The sequence below is a fragment of the Labeo rohita genome, chromosome 10 (genome assembly GCF_022985175.1).
Source record: "Labeo rohita strain BAU-BD-2019 chromosome 10, IGBB_LRoh.1.0, whole genome shotgun sequence".
Taxonomy (NCBI): domain Eukaryota; kingdom Metazoa; phylum Chordata; class Actinopteri; order Cypriniformes; family Cyprinidae; genus Labeo; species Labeo rohita.
In genome coordinates, this window is record NC_066878.1 from 22,439,363 (window position 1) to 22,457,488 (window position 18,126).

The 18,126-nt window shown below is 36.6% G+C and overlaps 1 protein-coding gene across 1 annotated transcript in view; it reads left to right on the top strand.

Annotated features, from left to right (window-relative positions):
• Window positions 1-3,897: 3,897 nt before the first annotated feature.
• grin3a (glutamate receptor, ionotropic, N-methyl-D-aspartate 3A) overlaps window positions 3,898-18,126 on the top strand; it is a 28,151-nt gene continuing 13,922 nt past the window's right edge. The window contains exons 1-2 of the mRNA XM_051121020.1: window positions 3,898-4,780; window positions 10,914-11,518. Of these exons, the coding sequence (XP_050976977.1) occupies window positions 4,067-4,780; window positions 10,914-11,518 (1,319 nt within the window). The 5' untranslated portion in view covers window positions 3,898-4,066. The remainder of the gene's footprint in view (window positions 4,781-10,913; window positions 11,519-18,126) is intronic.

Sequence of the window (18,126 nt, forward strand, 5' to 3'; positions counted from 1 at the left end):
CCCTATCGCCTCCATTGTGCATTGCATGCCATTCACCATACAGAAAATACTAACGCTGTGAACAAGTGACCGATCTCAGTCGTTTATTTATAGTGTAGGAGGCGGGGCGCTTTGGACACTAGAGAGCATTTGATTGGACTGAAAGTTTAATGAGAAGCTGAAGTGCAGCGTGATGTCATCAAAATCGTTGATTCATATTGGCGGAAGTGAGATACTGTAAGTTTTGAATGCTTGTATCTTGTAAACGCAAATTTTGGAGCACACTAGCTTATAGATAACCTTAAGGTTAACATATTCATACTAAAAGCCAAAAAACTTTCATTTTGATTTCATGAGGAGTTTAACTCCCCAGACATTTGAATTCTGAACAGCCTTAATACATTACGATGTAATAAAAACACAACAATACATGCCTTTACTAATGTAATAAAAACATGCCCAAGGTCATGTATTGAACACTCATTTTAGCACCACTCACTACACACTTCACTTTGAAACTGTTGTAAAACGTACAATAAGGTACTTAATATTGGTCCTGCAGAAACGTCACCATAAGGGTGTATTTTTAATGAGCATAAGTTGGGTAAAATAGTTTTGAGCTCAAAATGAAAAAACTGCCTCTATTCATTGATAATCTGCTCCTTTAATCATAAATTGTGTGAAAAGGGCAGTGTAGAAATGCAGGCAGAGTCATAGTTTTCCCATGAAATGTGGTTGTAATTTATTTTGGCATTGTTTTTTTTTTGTTTTTTGTTTTTTTGTTTTCAATCCTGTCTGTGATCCACAAGTTTAGAACCCCTATGCTGTAAAAACAGGTCACAATAGTATTTTCTCATGACCTACATTAAGCATCAGCACGGCATTGGAAGTTGATGATGCAACCAGTCATGCCTGCTGCTTGGGTCCCCTCTTATAATTAAGTCTGATAGGAGGGGAATGAGAAGATGAGATTTATTGCAGCGGCCTGTCAACGAAGGGTCAAAGAGTCGCCGCTGAAAGCCCACCTCTTTCATGATGCCGGTCTGAGCTCTGAGTTTAATGCCCTCTATATGGTAGATTTCACGCTGTGGTAATTACCAGGATGTCATTCATTCATTCCACACTTGTTTTTGAATCAATAATAATTAGTGATTTAGAGACGTCATGCTGCCTTTAGTTACATTTCATTGCCATTTATCTGACTGACAAGTCGTTTGATTTAGACTGGAAATTTGGAGTTTCATTAACAAAAATGTCAAATAAAGGAGATGATCTGTGTCCATGAGGTTGGAAAAGCTTTTGATCGGGGCTGGATTATAGACTAGATGAGTTGGAACTCAGGCGTCTGACAGCCACGAGTCTCCAAAGCCTCAGTCTGCACAACTAAAGACTGCCAAAGGAAGCTGAACACAAGCCCTCAGTGCATTATAGCGCAAGCTGACCACTACAACCTGTGTTCCCCAGCGCATACACTACGGTTTGAATTTTAAAAATGGAATTTTAAATATTAGAATTTCCACATATTACAATTGTAAAATTAGACCATTCGGTGTGGATCTATCTATCTATCTATTGCCATTAACAGACGTGGTGACTGCCTTTTCTTCCCTATGTGGCAAATTATGCTTCTTGAATGATGAAAAAAAGGGTAGTACTTGATTTTGTCCATCACAATTGATTAAATCATTGCCGTTTGCTAATTGTTGTGATCTCATGTGAGTGACAGGCTGCTGGAACGGAGGCTACAGGAAGAGAGAAGAGAAGAGAAGAGAAGAGAAGAGAAGAGAAGAGAAGAGAAGAGAAGAGAAGAGAAGTCAATGGAAAGTAGAAGTTCATGTTTTTGTGATTAAAAATTATGAGTGCACATGAACTGTAAAAAAAAAAAAAAAAAATGGTCCCATTATATTAGGTGACTTTAACTACTGTGTACTTACATTTAAATTAATCAGTTGGTACAATGCACTCATTGTTGTTGTTGTTTTTTTTCTTTAATTGTGCTTATATTCTAAAAATGCCTACATGTAATTACATCTGTAATTCATTTCTGTATTTACATTTACAGTCACACCTTAACCCACCCATACCACCAAACCTGTCCCTAACCTTACCCGTATCCCACCTCAATAGCAGCAAAAGTGTTTTGCAATATAATCTGAACACAGTAATTACATTGTACTAATTTTCTGGTGTAAGTACATAGTAGTTAAGGCCACTTAATATAAAGTGGGACCAAACAAACAAACAACCCTGCAGTATTTTATAAAATAATCTAAATTGTCTATTTTGATTCCATGGTGACTTTAACATACTGCAGGATAACAGGTCTATCACAAGGAAAGCTGGCAGCAGTTATAAGACTTGGCCAAATTCGCAATATTTTTTTGCCTTTTTTTTTTTTTTTTTGAGGGGGCACCATTGGGTGTTGTGTGGCATGCACTAAACAGTACAAAAATGCATTTTTAAATATATAATGAATTAAGCAAAATTGCAAATGAACTCAGTGTGCACTTGTTGTGTACTTCAAGTGTATTTAAACTAAATTTAAAGATAATATAATATTCAATAAAATGTCACTAATTAAGTGTACATTAAGGGAGACACTTTCATGTCCATTTAAACTACACTTTTAAAAAGTGCATTTTGTGAACACTTTGCATATGAACTCCTATCGATTCTAATGCGATCAAGTTGGAAGGTCAAGTTATCAGGTCATCTGTTTATCCAGTCTAAGCTATGACACACCTGGACCTCAAGGGACACCCGGTGCTCTGGCTGCATAGTCTCAGCAAAAGAATGATGGGTGAGATTTATGGCAGTGGTGATGAGGTACAACAGCCATCAGATTTTCTTGTTCATCACTCACCGACAGCAGTGTCCTGGTGTCACGCCCCTCCTCTTATCCAGCCTCTCCTGCTGGAAGTCACTGATAGGACTACTGCACTGCTGATGATTCAAGGGAGAGGCAGAGGTTAGACATCCTAGCCAATCACAATTATTTCCATCCAAATCAGTATGTAACTTCTTTTGGCAGTGACTACAGATAAAGTGTTGTAAGCTATCAACGGAAAATTGGAGATAGTACATATTTTGCCAGGATGAGCATAAACAACATCTGCTTTCCTTGCCACATTGTTGCCTTTAGTTTGCTCACTGGTGCGATATTCTACTAAAATCTGATTTGTATTGTGAAAAGTGCTCAAACTGGATCAAACTGATCTCAGTATAAAGTTATTGTTGTTTGTGTGTATATATATATACACACACACACACACATAGGTTAGCAGTCATGTAATGTTGTATATTATATAAATTATATGCGAATAAAAGTAAATAAATAAATGCCGCTAACCCATATTTTAGGTAAAATAATAATAATAATAATAATAATGTAGTATCTAAATCCATCAACGTCTGTGTATAGCAAAGGTGTGAGTGCAGTAGTGAACGGGTTAAACGCACAGCACAGCCAGTGCAATAATCTGCACTATTCCAGTGCCATTCTGGGAGTTTATCGGAACGATTTCGTTGCGCAACATGTTTAAACTGCAATATAAGCCATTTAAAAGCTGGTTTCTGTTTTGACATAGTTTGCGAGTAAATTGTCTACATTTTTGGAGATCCGTCACGATTTTTTAAAATCAAATTCACGATGGAATGCCGGTTTGCATGCAAAAATAAAGCTAGAAGATCGAACATCTATGTATTTGTTTCACATCATTGGACTTCATTTACGTTGATCTGGAGAATATAAGCGCTTTGGGGTTTTTACAGTCACTTTGCATTTCAGTAGCTGCCTTTTCACCTGTTTGGAGAGCGCGTAAAAACAAACACCCTCTTGATTATTTCGCACCGGGGATATTTTGTCCATAAACGCTTTTGAAATGAGCAACGAGTGTTTTGAGCCGCGTTGGACATGTGCACTGCTGGCGATCCCTCAGAAGCCTGTTGGAGAGGAGCGCAACTTTGCTGCGTCTAGGAGATTCACCGGTGATCCATCATCTATCCAGCGTTGTACAGGAACCACCGGGCGCGCAGGTGGACGCGGAACCCGTCGTTTCCAGAGCTTAAGCGAGGCTTGTTTGGAGTAATGCCGGGCTCTTGGATCTGGGGTGCGCTGGGCAGGTCGGTGTGGTTCTCTTTATTTGCGCCAAGCGCTTTGATAATGATCCTTGTTCCCCCAGCATCTCTGGCGCATCCACAGCCATGTCAGATTCTGAAGAGGATCGGACACACGGTGAGAGTCGGAGCTCTGCACCTTCAGCCTCGAGTGTTCAGGCAGGATTCCCTCAGAGGGAGAGACCGGGACTGGGATGCAGACAGAGAAACGTGGGAAGAGTGGGACACGATCACCCAAAGTGGTCACGAACTAGCCTGGAGGGGTATTAGGACTAAAAGCTCAGCGAATAACCCCCACAAGGCCTCCAAAAGTAAAACCGCACTCAAACAAGTGGGTACGGATGCTGTGTTTCTACCTCGAGACTCTGTTTTACTCGCTACAGAGACCCTCAATCGAGTGACGGGGCTTTTACCCTACAATCTCACCCTTGAGATAGTCATGGCCGTGGAAGCAGGACTTGGAGAATTACCTGCTTTCTCCTTTTCCTCGTCATCTACACCTGCCTGTGCCGATCCCGTGTCGTTCCTGCAAAGTGTCTGCCACACTGTCATCGTGCAAGGAGTTTCTGCCATCATCGCGTTCCCACAAAACAGGGACGAACTGGTGAAGTTGGAATTTATCGCCACAACGCTACAGATTCCGGTCATCAGCGTCGTCCAGACTGAAATCAAACGACAGAGTCAGGTGTGTTTATTTTCATGAAAAATATTCCAGTGTTTACATATACAGCACTACATGCAGTGGAGCTTCATTCTTATTCCATTTCTCAATTTCTTAAACTGTTTTAGTAGTAATTTTAATTTTTTGTATTATAAACAATACGTACAGACTCAGGGAATGAATGCATGAAGGCACTCACTGATTCAAGGCTCTGGTTCATTTTATGTGACAGCCTGTCAGGTACAAAAATAACATATCAAACATATAACACAAATGTTGGCAATATCTTAAATTAAGAATGAGCTGAGAATATAGAATGATTTTAAACGGAATATCAACACCCACAATTGAACCCAATATCTACACCCAAAATTGAATTGTCACAAAATGTAAAAAAAAAATACAGAACTAAATAGCACAGCTGTAAAATCTGTTTTTCTTTTCTTCTTTTTGTAATTAACATATGCAAATGCATACATAAATACATTTCATATTTCTGCATTTCTGAAGTTCCAAGTCTGTTACGTTATGATTTGGTAATTATAACATTATTATAGGTTTTTATTTTAAAGTTGCAGTCTGATGTTAGGCGAGAGTGTGTCATAGTGTAGTGTTTTTTTATAAACTGTCAGTAGTTCTGACAAATTTAAATTACTTACCAGTGTTGTTTTTGAACATGTTTTATCCCACGCTTAAAAAATACAGATTTTTTTATTTTTATTTTATTTATTTATTTATTTTTATTGCCATATATTCCAAGAAGAACCATAAACATTAAAGGAAACTTTTCCATTGCACAAAAGGTTCTTTGGATGAAGGTTCTTCAGATTATTATTATTATATAAAAATCTTTTAAGAAGTGATCCGTGTTCTTTGAGGAACCAAAAATGGTTCTTTAATGGCATCACTGCAGAAACCTTCTTTTGAAAGCTTTACTTTTTTTAAGTGTCTCTTATTTACTGCATAAATCATAAATTCAGTGCATTTATTAGTATAAATGATTTTTTAATGATTGGTACCAAATGTGCACATTACATTTGCCTTACATATCTAAATCTAACTAGAACTGAAGGTGTCTGATGTCAATTAGGGTGGAATTGCTTTCATTAAACTAATACGTTTGTTCTGGCACCTGCTGGATCAGTCTAAACTACAAATAAAACAGCTGTTTAGATGGTGACACATAGTGTCTGTTAAAAATGCATTTTTCTGAAAACCCTGAGGGGTGAGCTGTTTGATATCTGATCTTTTGAAGTTAGCACCATCTTCTGGTCAGGTCTTTGTTTACATGGATCATGTAAGATTTATCAGATTTCTCTGTGAGCTCAGAATCAGTGTCTGTTATCTGTCCAAATAGTAATTAGTCTCTCAATGTGCTTATTACTGAGCCTTACTGATTTCTGTCAGAACGGGAATTGTGCTCACAGATGGTGGATAAATACAAAACTCATATATTTCAACCCAAAGGTTTCTGGGACCATTGCCATCATAGAATTCCTTGATCTTTATATATTTGGTACTTATCAGTACTTAAGTATAAGTCAGACATTACATAAACAGATTTGGGGGTATGGTGAAAGATGAAAACACACTTTCAATTTATTTGATTGAATATCATTAAATACTGGATGAATGAATTAATTAATTCATGGAAACTAAAACAGCAGTCAGTTACCATGTGTTTAAAGAAAAGTAACTAAATATACATCAAGAATTTAAAATGTGAAGGAAAAAAATACGGTTTGATAATGATGTACTAATTGGCCATTTATTAAAACATCAGCAGCAAAACAGTCCAAAGGGAAAATCATTGTCAAGGTTTTGCAAAAACATGAGTTAACACAGAAAAGCTATTAAAATTCGAATGTGCATTTGCAATACCGTTTTAGGAAATAAATTATGAAATACCATTTTCTTCCACTTATATATATATATATATATATATATATATATTTTTTTTTTTTTTTGTATTCTTGCAATTTTATTGCAGTGGAACTTTTCATTTCAAAGTTGTGTGGTTAATAGTTTATTGAATTGTACGAATTGTAAACTACATCGTTAATAATATTAAACACAGGACACTATGACTTATTGCCAAGGCATCATATAAACACAATACTGTACATATTTACTTTATATAGTACTTTTGGTGTAGCACATTTCCTCTCTCTTAGTAAACATTAAAAAAATGTTTCCAAAATGATGAACTTTTTGGTCCATTTTGTGTCCATCTGTTGTGAAGAAGGTAACTAATAATTTCCACTGCAACACAGGTGACAATTAGATGTTTATATTATTATAGACCATTACAACTACTATATTATTTTACAACATTGGTGATTTCATCATTTATCATTCTCAGTCCCTTTTGGGATATTCTGAAGGTTTCAAGGTTATGAGAAGACAAACTGAAGGTCCATCAAGCTTCTCTCCACAGGCCTGAAGAACTGGGGTGTATCAAATCACCCATCTTTACCCATTTATCTTCAAAGCTGCTGGAAACGCACATAATTGTATCACCCTCCAGTGCCTTTTTATGACACGGCAGTAATATCTGCCTGTATCCCAGCTTGCAAATCATTTAATGAAACAGGCTCCCTCAAGATAAAACATACCCGGGATGATGTAGCCACTCAGAACCTCTAAGTGTCTCTTCTTTACTTGTTAGTGGTACTTATTACTCCCCCACTGGTCAGGCCAATTAGATTTCATGACAAGTCCTAGTGAAAATAAGTCTGACTCCGTTTAGACATCTCAAAATAAATCCCTGGAAAGCTTTTCCTTAATCAATTCTGATTAGCCTGTTTTTCTGCCATCCCATAATTGCAACCCCAGGGGAAATTAAATGGCTCAGCTGAACGTTTCATCTGGCAGTGTCTGTTAAGGTCTTGATTTCCTTAGCAGGACAATGTCATGTTATTAATAGCTATTATATCATTAAAACATTGAGATCCCAGACCTCACGTAATTAAAGTTACCTTAGTCTGGAACAATGTTCTTTCCATATCTGAAATACTGTTCATCCATATTTTGATGGGAATGCGTGAGACTCAAAAGAGTCAACAGCACTTCTGACTCCTGGTCAGGGTTGCCAGGTCTGCATAACAAAACCAGCCCAACTAGTAATCAAAACTATCCCAATCATGTTCCAGGGGGAATGGCTATGAAAATCATTCTAAAATTGCATTTTGGAGGAAAATAGATCTTAAAATCACTTCAAAAACCACATTCCCAAGGGAAAATGGCTATCAAAATCAAATCATATTGTATATTGTATTCCGGGGTGTCAAAACCTCCTTCCAAGGGGTTCCACCTCAGTAGAAATCACTTTCTAGGGGGTGGGAAAATCACAAACTTGGCAACACCATTTCTGGTTATGCTAATGTCCATCATCAAGCAACAGGAAAATCAAACAAATTACACTGACCAAAATTACAAACGCAACACTTTTGTTGAGCTCAAAGATCTAAGACTTCTTCTATGTGCACAAAAGGCCTATTTCTCTCAAATATTGTTCACAAATCTGTCTAAATCTGTGTTAGTGAGCACTTCTCCTTTGCCGAGATAATCCATCCACCTCACAGGTGTGGCAAATCAAGATGCTGATTAGACAGCATGATTATTGCACAGGTGTGCCTTAGGCTGGCCACAATAACAGGCCACTCTAAAATGTGCAGTTTTATCACACAGCACAATGCCACAGATGTTGCAAGTTCTGAGGGAGCATGCAATTGGCATGCCGACTGCAGGAATGTCCACCAGAGCTGAACTGAATGTTCATTTCTTTACCGGAAGCTGTCTCAAAAGGCGTTTCAGAGAATTTGGCAGTAAATCCAACTGGCCTCACAACCGCAGACCACGTGTTACCACACCAGCCCAGGACCTCCACATCCAGCATCTTCACCTCTAAGATCGTCTGAGACCAGCCACCAGGACAGCTGCTGCAACAATCGGTTTGCATAACCAAAGAATTTCTGCACAAACTGTCAGAAACTGTCTCAGGGAAGCTTATGCATGCTCGTCGTCCTCATCATGGTCTCGACCTAAATGCAGTTCGTCGTCGTAACCGACTTGAGTAGGCAAATGCTCACATTCGATGGCATCTGGCACTTTGGAGAGGTGTTTTCTTCACGGATGAATCCTGGTTTTCATTGTACAGGGCAGATGGCAGACAGCGTGTATGGCGTTGTGTGGGTGACTGGTTTGCTGATGTCAACGTTGTGAATCGAGTGGCCCATGGTGGCGGTGGGGTTATGGTATGGGTAGGCATATGTTATGGACAACGAACACAGGTGCATTTTATTGATGGCATTTTGAATGCACAGAGATACCGTGACGAGATTCTGAGGCCCATTGTTGTGCCATTCATCCACGATCATCACCTCATGTTGAAGCATGATAATGCACGTCCCCAAGTTGTAAGGATCTGTACACAATTCCTGGAAGCTGAAAACATCCCAGTTCTTGCATGGCCAGCATACTCACCAGACATGTCACCCATTGAGTATGTTTGGGATGCTCTGGATTGGCGTATACGACAGCATGTTCCAGTTCCTGCCAATATCCAGCAACTTCACACAGCCATTGAAGAGGAGTTGACCAACACTTCACAGGCCACAATCAACAACCTGATCAACTCAATGCGAAGGAGACTGTTTTTTAGACCCCTCCAATACAGTAAAACTGCACATTTTAGAGTGGCCTTTTATTGTGGCCAGCCTAAGGTACACCTGTGCAATAATCATGCTGTCTAATCAGCATCTTGATATGCCACACCTGTGAGGTGAATGGATTATCTCGGCAAAGGAGAAATGCTCACTAACACAGATTTAGACAGATTTGTGAACAATATTTGAGAGAAATAGGCCATTTGTGTACATAGAAAAAGTCTTAGATCCTTTTAGTTCAGCTCATGAAAAATGGGGGCAAAAACAGAAGTGTTGCATTTATAATTTATGGTCAGTGTAAATTGGTCCATTGACCTATATTTCCTAAAATTAAAAAAAAAGCAGATATTTGTGGTTAATTGCATGCATTTTGTCTTTGAACAGAGCAACATGATGCAGTTAAATATAATTAATAAACGCTGGTTCAGAGCATTTGAAGATGCAAATTAGACAGATAAATAAAAAACTGGCCTGATTTGACTATTTTCAGAGGATTCACCATCTTGTTTTAGACTAGTTTGAAATACTGCTCCTCTAGATGCATTTCTATTTCCATGCATCACAAACGGAACCAGGGAGCGTTTAAAGTAATTGCTTTCAGAACCAAAGAATTGCACACTTGGACATCATGTTGGAAATCTTAATGACTGTTTTCCTCAGAGGAGAATCCGCTTCAAAAACTCAATCTGCAAACAGAAAGAGACTGTCAATCAAATCATGTATTACGATAAATATCTGTTGGGCTTAAAACTCACGCTTTCCCTCTGTTTGGCAGATGGGAAGAGATTTGTTAAATCAGCTAGCTGGAGAATTGCCTAAAAGTAGTTGACCAGTCTGTCTTAAAGTAGCACTGCATAGTTAGGCTGGTTTTAGATTCACGTAAGACCAAGCTGTCGTGTTCCTGACGTGTTTTGGTTCAAAAACAGCTAGACTAGAATGCAGAGTTCTTGAGATGTGTTTTTAAGTTGGAGTAGTTTTAACTTGACATCCAGTCTTAAAAATGCTAAGTACATCTTGACGGTCTAAAGAGGCCACCTGCATGTATTAAAAGATGCATTCACAGCATGTTGAAATTACTGTAATTACTAAAGATGACAACCTGAATATTTTATTCTGGGCAGTTCACGTCCTCTGACTCAGAATTATTATTTAAGTTCCAAAAAAAAAAGTAATGGTCATTGTGCAAATGACTTACTAATAAGCTTCTATTTAGTAGGACATTAGATAATAGTTGTTAAGTTTGCAAGTTGTAATTATGAATTCCATTAGAATATAAATGCTTTTTACAAGTTACAATATAAATATATTTAAAATGTTATGTCAGTTATGTCTTACAATACAGCCATGAATCATAATGATGCTTTGATTATAGATGAACTAGTTGAAATGACCTGTCAACTATTTGGATATTAAATGATTGACCATTAACATGCATATAATTCTACATCCATCTCTTTGTAATAATAACTACATTTGTTTCTTCCCAACAGAACTCACTCCATTTCCAGATGGCCATGCAAAATCCTCAAACCTCTCAAGCAGATCTCATTTTCTCCCTGCTGTCCATGAATAACTGGTATGATGTCAGTCTGGTGATGTGTCAACAGATGAACATTTCAGACTTTGTTTTCTTGCTCCATAACAACTCCAAATTTCATCTGGGGACAGTTCTCAAGTTATCCACCAACAGCAGCTCCAAAAGTGACTTTCACATGTCCCTGCAAGTCCAACTGGAGTCCATCAAGGACTCGACATCTACTATAGTGACCTTTGGATGTGACATCAGGGATATAAGGAGAATCTTTACTACAATTGCAAAGTTTGGTCTGATTCTTCCTGATTACCACTGGATTATAGGAGACTCTCAGAATGTGGAGGAATTACGGACAGAGGGGTTGCCCATGGGTCTTCTTGCACATGGCCGTATGGGTGAGCCCTCACTGGATCATTATGTCCAGGATGCTTTGGAGATGGTGGCACGAGCGGTGGGATCGGCTGCCACTGTGTCTCCAGAGCTGGCGCTGATTCCTGGCGTCACAAACTGTCTGGCAAGACTTGAGACTAAAAATCTCACATCAGGAACCTTTCTGTCCAGGTATTTTATTTGACACCCTGCTTGATATTTTGTAATATTTGTGTTGTTTAATTAGCATCACATGCTCCAAATGTGAAGGCTGCAACAACAACAAAAATACATTTCCAAAATACAATCTTAAAAATATACTCTTTATTAGCATTTGTGGTTCCAGGAAGAACCACTTCAAACACATTGACACCAATTAGTCCATTCTTTAAATGACTGTGACTGCCAGCCACCACCAGCATTTTTTAGCATTTTTTTTTTTACAAACTTTCATAGCCCCCACAATATTTTGTTTTATGACTGTCAAAAAAAAAGAGTCTCTGCTTTTAACGGGAGATTTAAAAAAAAAAAAAAAAAAAGACAAATAATTTACTCTCCCCCTTGTCATCCAAGATGTTCATGTCTTTCTTTTTTCAGTCATAAAGAAATTATGTTTCTTGAGGAAAGTATTTCAGGAATTTTCTCCATATAATGGACTTCTGCCCCCAAATTTGATCTACCAAAAGGTAGTTTAAATGTAGGTTTGAATGGCTCTAAACGATCCCAGACAAGGAAGAAGGGTCTTATCTAGCAAAACAATCAGTTATTTTCAAAAACAAATGACAATTTATATACTTTTTAAACTCAAATGCTCGTCTTGTCTCATACTCTGTGATGCCCATGCGTAGTCTGTGTAATCCGGGTCAATACAGTTAAGGTATGTCGAAAAACTCCCATCTCGTTTTCTTCTTCAAGTTCAAAATCATCCTACATTGCTGTTTTAGTGTTTTTTTTTTTGTTTTGTTTTTTTGTAAAGAGCGTTTGATCTTATTTGCATGTGCACTTTGTAAACACTGAGTCGGTACTTCTGCAGCGATGTAGGATGATTTTGAAGTTGGGGAAGAAAACAAGAGTTTTTCAACATACCCTAACTGTATTGAAGCGGAAAAAACAGAGTTCACGCAGACCTAGACAAAACGAGCATTTGAGGTTTAAAAGTTTATCAAATGTCAATGTCAGAGCCATTTGAAACTGCATTTAAACTACATTTTAAACGTTCAAACTTGGGGGCACCATATGGAGAGAAATCCTGAAATGTTTTCCTCAAGAAATATAATTTCTTATTGACTCAAGAAAGAAAGACATGAACATCTTGGATGACAAGGGGGTAAGTAAATTATCTGTAAATTTTTATTCTCCTTTAAGACTTGTATGGCTTAATATAACATAAATGATGTCTTTTTACTGAAATATGTAGTAGAAAACCTGTGAAAAATGGAAAAAGTCACAACGTTTTACAAATTTTTGGGCTATGAGGGGTGCCGTTATTTTGATGACGTCAAATGGTTGCACTCGATAAGCTACTGACGCTATCTGTTGCTTTTTTTAAGGAAACACAACTCTGAACACGCAACTCTGCAAATAAAATACTCATGCGATTAACACAGCTATTGAAAGAGCTTACAGGTGGCGATGGATATTAGCATAGGCTTAAACCAAATGCTGTACCATTGATTTTCCCAACAAGGAGTCTAAACGCACCCAGATATCAAGTGAAATCCTCGCTGAGAAACTCCTTCAGTGGCTGCAGTGTCATAACAAGTCTCTGCATGAGTACATCCTGCCAGGATGGCATCTAGTGTTTCTTGTCTCTGCCATTTGTAAGCTTTTTCAGTAGCTGTGGTCTACTAATAGTGTCAGAGGGATCAGGGCTAAAGTGGTGAGAACAAAGAAGTTGGTCTTTAGGAAGTTTTATTTGTCCGCAGGCATCTTCCCATTCTTTTCTCATTTTCTTATCGCTAGGAAAGCAGGAAACATCGCTTCTCTTGATGCCCCTTCGACTGAAATTACAGCCAGAAGCCACACAATGTGGCATCATATCATTATTTTATTTTCAGAGATGTGTTGCAGTAAAAATAGCAACAAGTATTAGTCGCCAGAGTGCAACCATTGTCCATATTTTTATTTTTTTTTAAATAACATAAATCATTTCATGGGTTTTCTACTACATATTTCATTAAGAGACATCGTTTATGTTATATCAATCCATACAAGTCTTAATACCCAGAGTTACCTTTAAATAATAACAACAAAATAGTTTTATTTAAGCTTTATGCATTTTTTTTTAAATCAACACTTGAATGTATGACAGCGTTTTAGTGCCATATTTAAAAAAAAATAAATAAATAAATAAAATAAATAAAAATCTAAAATTACAAGATTAAAGTGGTAATATTTTGGGAATAAAGTCAGTCAAAATGTTTTGAGAATAAAGTTGAAATTTCAAGAATAAAGTAGAAATTACAAGAATAAAGTTGAAATGTTTCAAGAATAAAGTCAGAAATTTTCAAGAATAAAGTCAAAATTATGACAATTACATCGTAGCAAATTACATCGTAGCAAAGCAGGGACAGTATGCTTGACAAAATAGTATGTCTTCGATTGCATTCATTAAGCCTGTTTGTAGTGTGCCAGCCACCCAATAATAGCAATAAGCTTTGTGCTTTTGGTATTTTTAATATAAAACAAAGTCTCAGCTTTCAAAATATGTCAGTTTTATAGCGAAATACAAACAATGTGTCTTGCAATAATGTTTTTTGCACGCTCTTTGATGTGGCGGGACAAATCGCTGTATTCATATGAATCAATTGTCTTTTCGAGTACAATTCGTTTCATTAAATTATACCTCACAAGTATTTAATTAAAAACAACAATAACATGTTGTAAAGGTTGAAGTGGACTCCAACTCCTTAGCATAAGTTATATAGTTTTCTTTTCTGAGATATTTAAGCAGTGTTGGGGTAATGCGTTACAAGTAACACGAGTTAAGTAATATTATTACGTTTTCCAAGTAACTAAAGTAACGCATTACTTTTTAATTGAAAAGAAAATATCTGAGTTACTTTTTTCAAATAAGTAACGCCAGTTACTTTTCCCCCATTTATTAAGAGCTCTCCTGTCCCCATGTTGAGAGAAATCGGGAGTAAGATATTCGTTCTAGAATAAATGTAAACATGCATTAATTCATCTCACTCACAAAAAACAGATTCAGTATTCCTCAAAATAAATAAAAACAGTGAAATTCAACTCAGAATATATGTTAAATAATATAAATATCCTTTATGCATTTAATCCCATTTTATTAACCGATGTCTTTGCTGCCGACCTTCGATGATCCAGTAAAAATGACTCAAGATAATCTAACATTTGTTTTCCTTTTTTTTCTTTCTTGCTGAAGACTTGACATTTTTTTTCTTCTGCGGTCTACTGTATAGACATGAATTTACTTTTCTCAAAGCCTGAGGCTTTGGTGTGAAAAGGCTTTTAGATTTGCCAAAAATAGAACTGTTTATAGTAAAAATAAACAAGCAAGCCCTGCCCATATTTAAAAAGTAACGCAAAAGTAAAGTAACGCATTACTTTCCATAAAAAGTAACTAACATAACTCAATATTGTAATGCATTACTTTTAAAAGTAACTTTCCCCAACACTGTGTATAAGTGACTATTCACAAGCTTTTTTACTCACTGTATAATACAGTATATTAATGGAAATAATGTTTAACGTCTTCAATTTATTATATACTGCAATAATTTGGTGCTTTGTTACACAGCTCAGCCTTCAAATTCTGTCAGTTTTAGCACAAAATACAAATTATAAATGTGTTTTTCCTCTTTATTTCCAGATGTTAGCACAATGTAAATATGAAGGAACATCAGAAGGATTGAAAAATAGCCTAATTTAATTAATTGAATGTCTCATTGTAATCAGAAAGATGGCTGATTCAGATGTCGCTTATACTGAGGCGAATGCAAAAACACATTATTGTAATTGACATTTGTATTTAATTTGTATTTCGCTATAAAACTGACACATTTTGCAAGCTAAGACTTTGGATTATCTCCCAGTGCTCATTTTCATCATTTTGACTTTATTTTCAATTCTCGTAATATTTCGACTTTATTCTTGTAACTTCAACTTTATTATTGAAATATTACAACTTTAATCTCGTAATCTTAGATTTTTTATTTTATTTATTTATTTATTTATTTATTTATTTTTTAATGTGGCACTAAAATGGCGTCATATGAATGTGAGTAAGTTTCATTAAATTAAAAAAGAGAGAAAGCTGAGAAAATTTAAAAAAAGAAAAGAAAAGAAAAGAAAAGTTATTTATTTATTTATTTATTTATTTATGTCTATGGACTCTGGATCAGATTCAGAACAACATTCAAAACGTAGATGAAGTAGATCACTTATATCTACACCCCTAAAGCCTGCACAGTCTTAAACCACTTCCTGTGTTGGCAATTTATTCGCTTACATTAAGTAGTTTTGATTTGCGTTGTATTTAATGTTTTTTGATTGTGTTATTTTACATATGCATCATCTTACAAATGTGATCACTTGTTTCTCCTCCTTCTTCAATATATTTTAATCCAGGGATTCACTACTCTTTAAAAAAAGAGTGTCTCATACCATATAACAGTTAAAACATAGAAAGCCGAAAAATTCTGTCAATGGTGGGGAAAGAGTTAAGAGCAATTCTTTATTGGCTGTGGTTCCATGAGTAACCTTAAACATCCATGGAACCTTTCCATGGTGGTAAAGGCTATTTATAGTGCAAAAAGGTTCTTTAATTATTAAACTCTTCTTTACATTACTTTTTTAAAAGTATTCACTGAAAGGTTCTCTGAGGAACCCATAACTGTTCTTCAATGTCATCGCTGTAAAACCCCTCTTTGAAGCCTTCATTTTTAAGAGTGTACCTTCTCATTAATTCTTAATTCAAGAATTAATTGCTTAATTCAAAGGGAACATCATATTTACAATTTGCAGCGAAGACAACAACATAATGCACTGCTCCTTAAATTACAAATAAAATTAGCTCAGTCAAAAGAATTTATTTAAGATTTATTTAAGACCAAGCATATTAAACTTAAAGATTCCTGTGCACTTAAAGGAGAACTCCACTTGCAAATCAACAATTTACAAATAATTTACTCACCCCCTTGTCATCCAAGATGTTCATGTCTTTCTGTCTTCAGTCGTGAAGAAATGGTGGTTTCTGAGGAAAGCATTTCAGGATTTTTCTCCATATAATGGACTTCACTGGTGCCCCGATTTTGAACTTCCAAAATGTAGTTTAAATGCAGCTTCAAAAGGCTCTAAACAATCCCAGCCGAGGAAGAAGGGTCTTATGTAGTGAAATGGTCAGTCATTTTTTTCAGAAAATAAAAATTGATATACTTTTTAAGCACAAAAGCTTGTGCAGCACAGGCTCTGGAATGCGCGTCCACGACGCTACGAATCATGTCTAAGTTCATTGTCTGTGTAATCCGGTAGAGTATGGCGAAAAACTCCATCTACAACTTAAGAATCATCTGACATCGTTGTACCTTTTTGTTGTAAACAGCGTTTGACTTACTTGCACTTTCTTAGTCTTTGCGTGATCGCTTTGTAAACACTGCCTACATTCCTCGTGACCTTTCGACGTGATTCAATAGTACGTAGCGTCGTGGACGCGCATCCCACAGCCTGTACTACACAAGCATTTGTGTTTAAAAAGTATACATTTTTTTATTTTCTGAAAAAAATAACTGATTGTTTCGCTAGATAAGAGCCTTCTTCCTCAGTTTAGAGCCTTTGAAGCTGCATTAAACTACATTTCGGAAGTTCAAAACCGGGGCACCAGTGAAGTTCATTATATGGAGAAAAATCCTGAAATGTTTTCCTCAAAAACCATAATTTCTTCACGACCGAAGACAGAAAGACATGAACATCTTGGATGATAAGGGGCTGAGTAAATATTTTGTAAATTGTTGTTCTGAAAGTGCAGTTCTCCTTTAAGGAGTACTATTTGTGTGACACAAATACCTGCTGAGTAGGTAGAGTGTTCGGAGAATGCAGTAAACAACAAGGCAGGAACTGAGCTACTCTCTCAATTTCCAACAGCCCTTCAGAAAGGTTAATTTTCAGATGATGTAGACAAAAACTTCACAGAAAAAATCTGATGTCAGAATTATATAGTGACTTCTGATAATCTGGGACCAGTAACTATATACCGCACGTCTGCATATTCTATAAGGATTATCCTCTTCATCCACAGTCGAGAGGAGCCTTTTCTAAATATGTCAACAGAATTTAGCAAAGAGCAAACAGTTGTTTGAAAACTTTCTCGTAGCTAGCAAGAAAAGGCTGCGGTTAGTACTATGAAAAGCAGTAAGACATGACATTAGCCTGGTGGCACACGCGCTCAGAGAGACAGCACATCAAGAGCATTTTTTCCAGTGCTGCACTGTCAGGAAACAAATTCACCAACTTCTAAGCGAACTACCTCAGGGTTTAAATTTCACATGCTCAGCACTCCTATCATTACTGATTTAAAAGGGTTACTGTTAGCTACACCGTTGCAGAAAAAAAATGAAAAAACTAAATCGAAGAAAGAAAAATACAAGACAGTAATAATATTCCCTAAACTGAAAGGTCAGTCAAGTAGATAAATAGCAGATCTTACCCATCAGGAAATGGGTTCACTGTGAGGTTGAAGCATTAAAGATAAAATGACAAGGCTTTTAGACACACATTTAACTTATGTAATGCTACATATTTTCAAATGCAACAGCATATCCAGTAAAAGA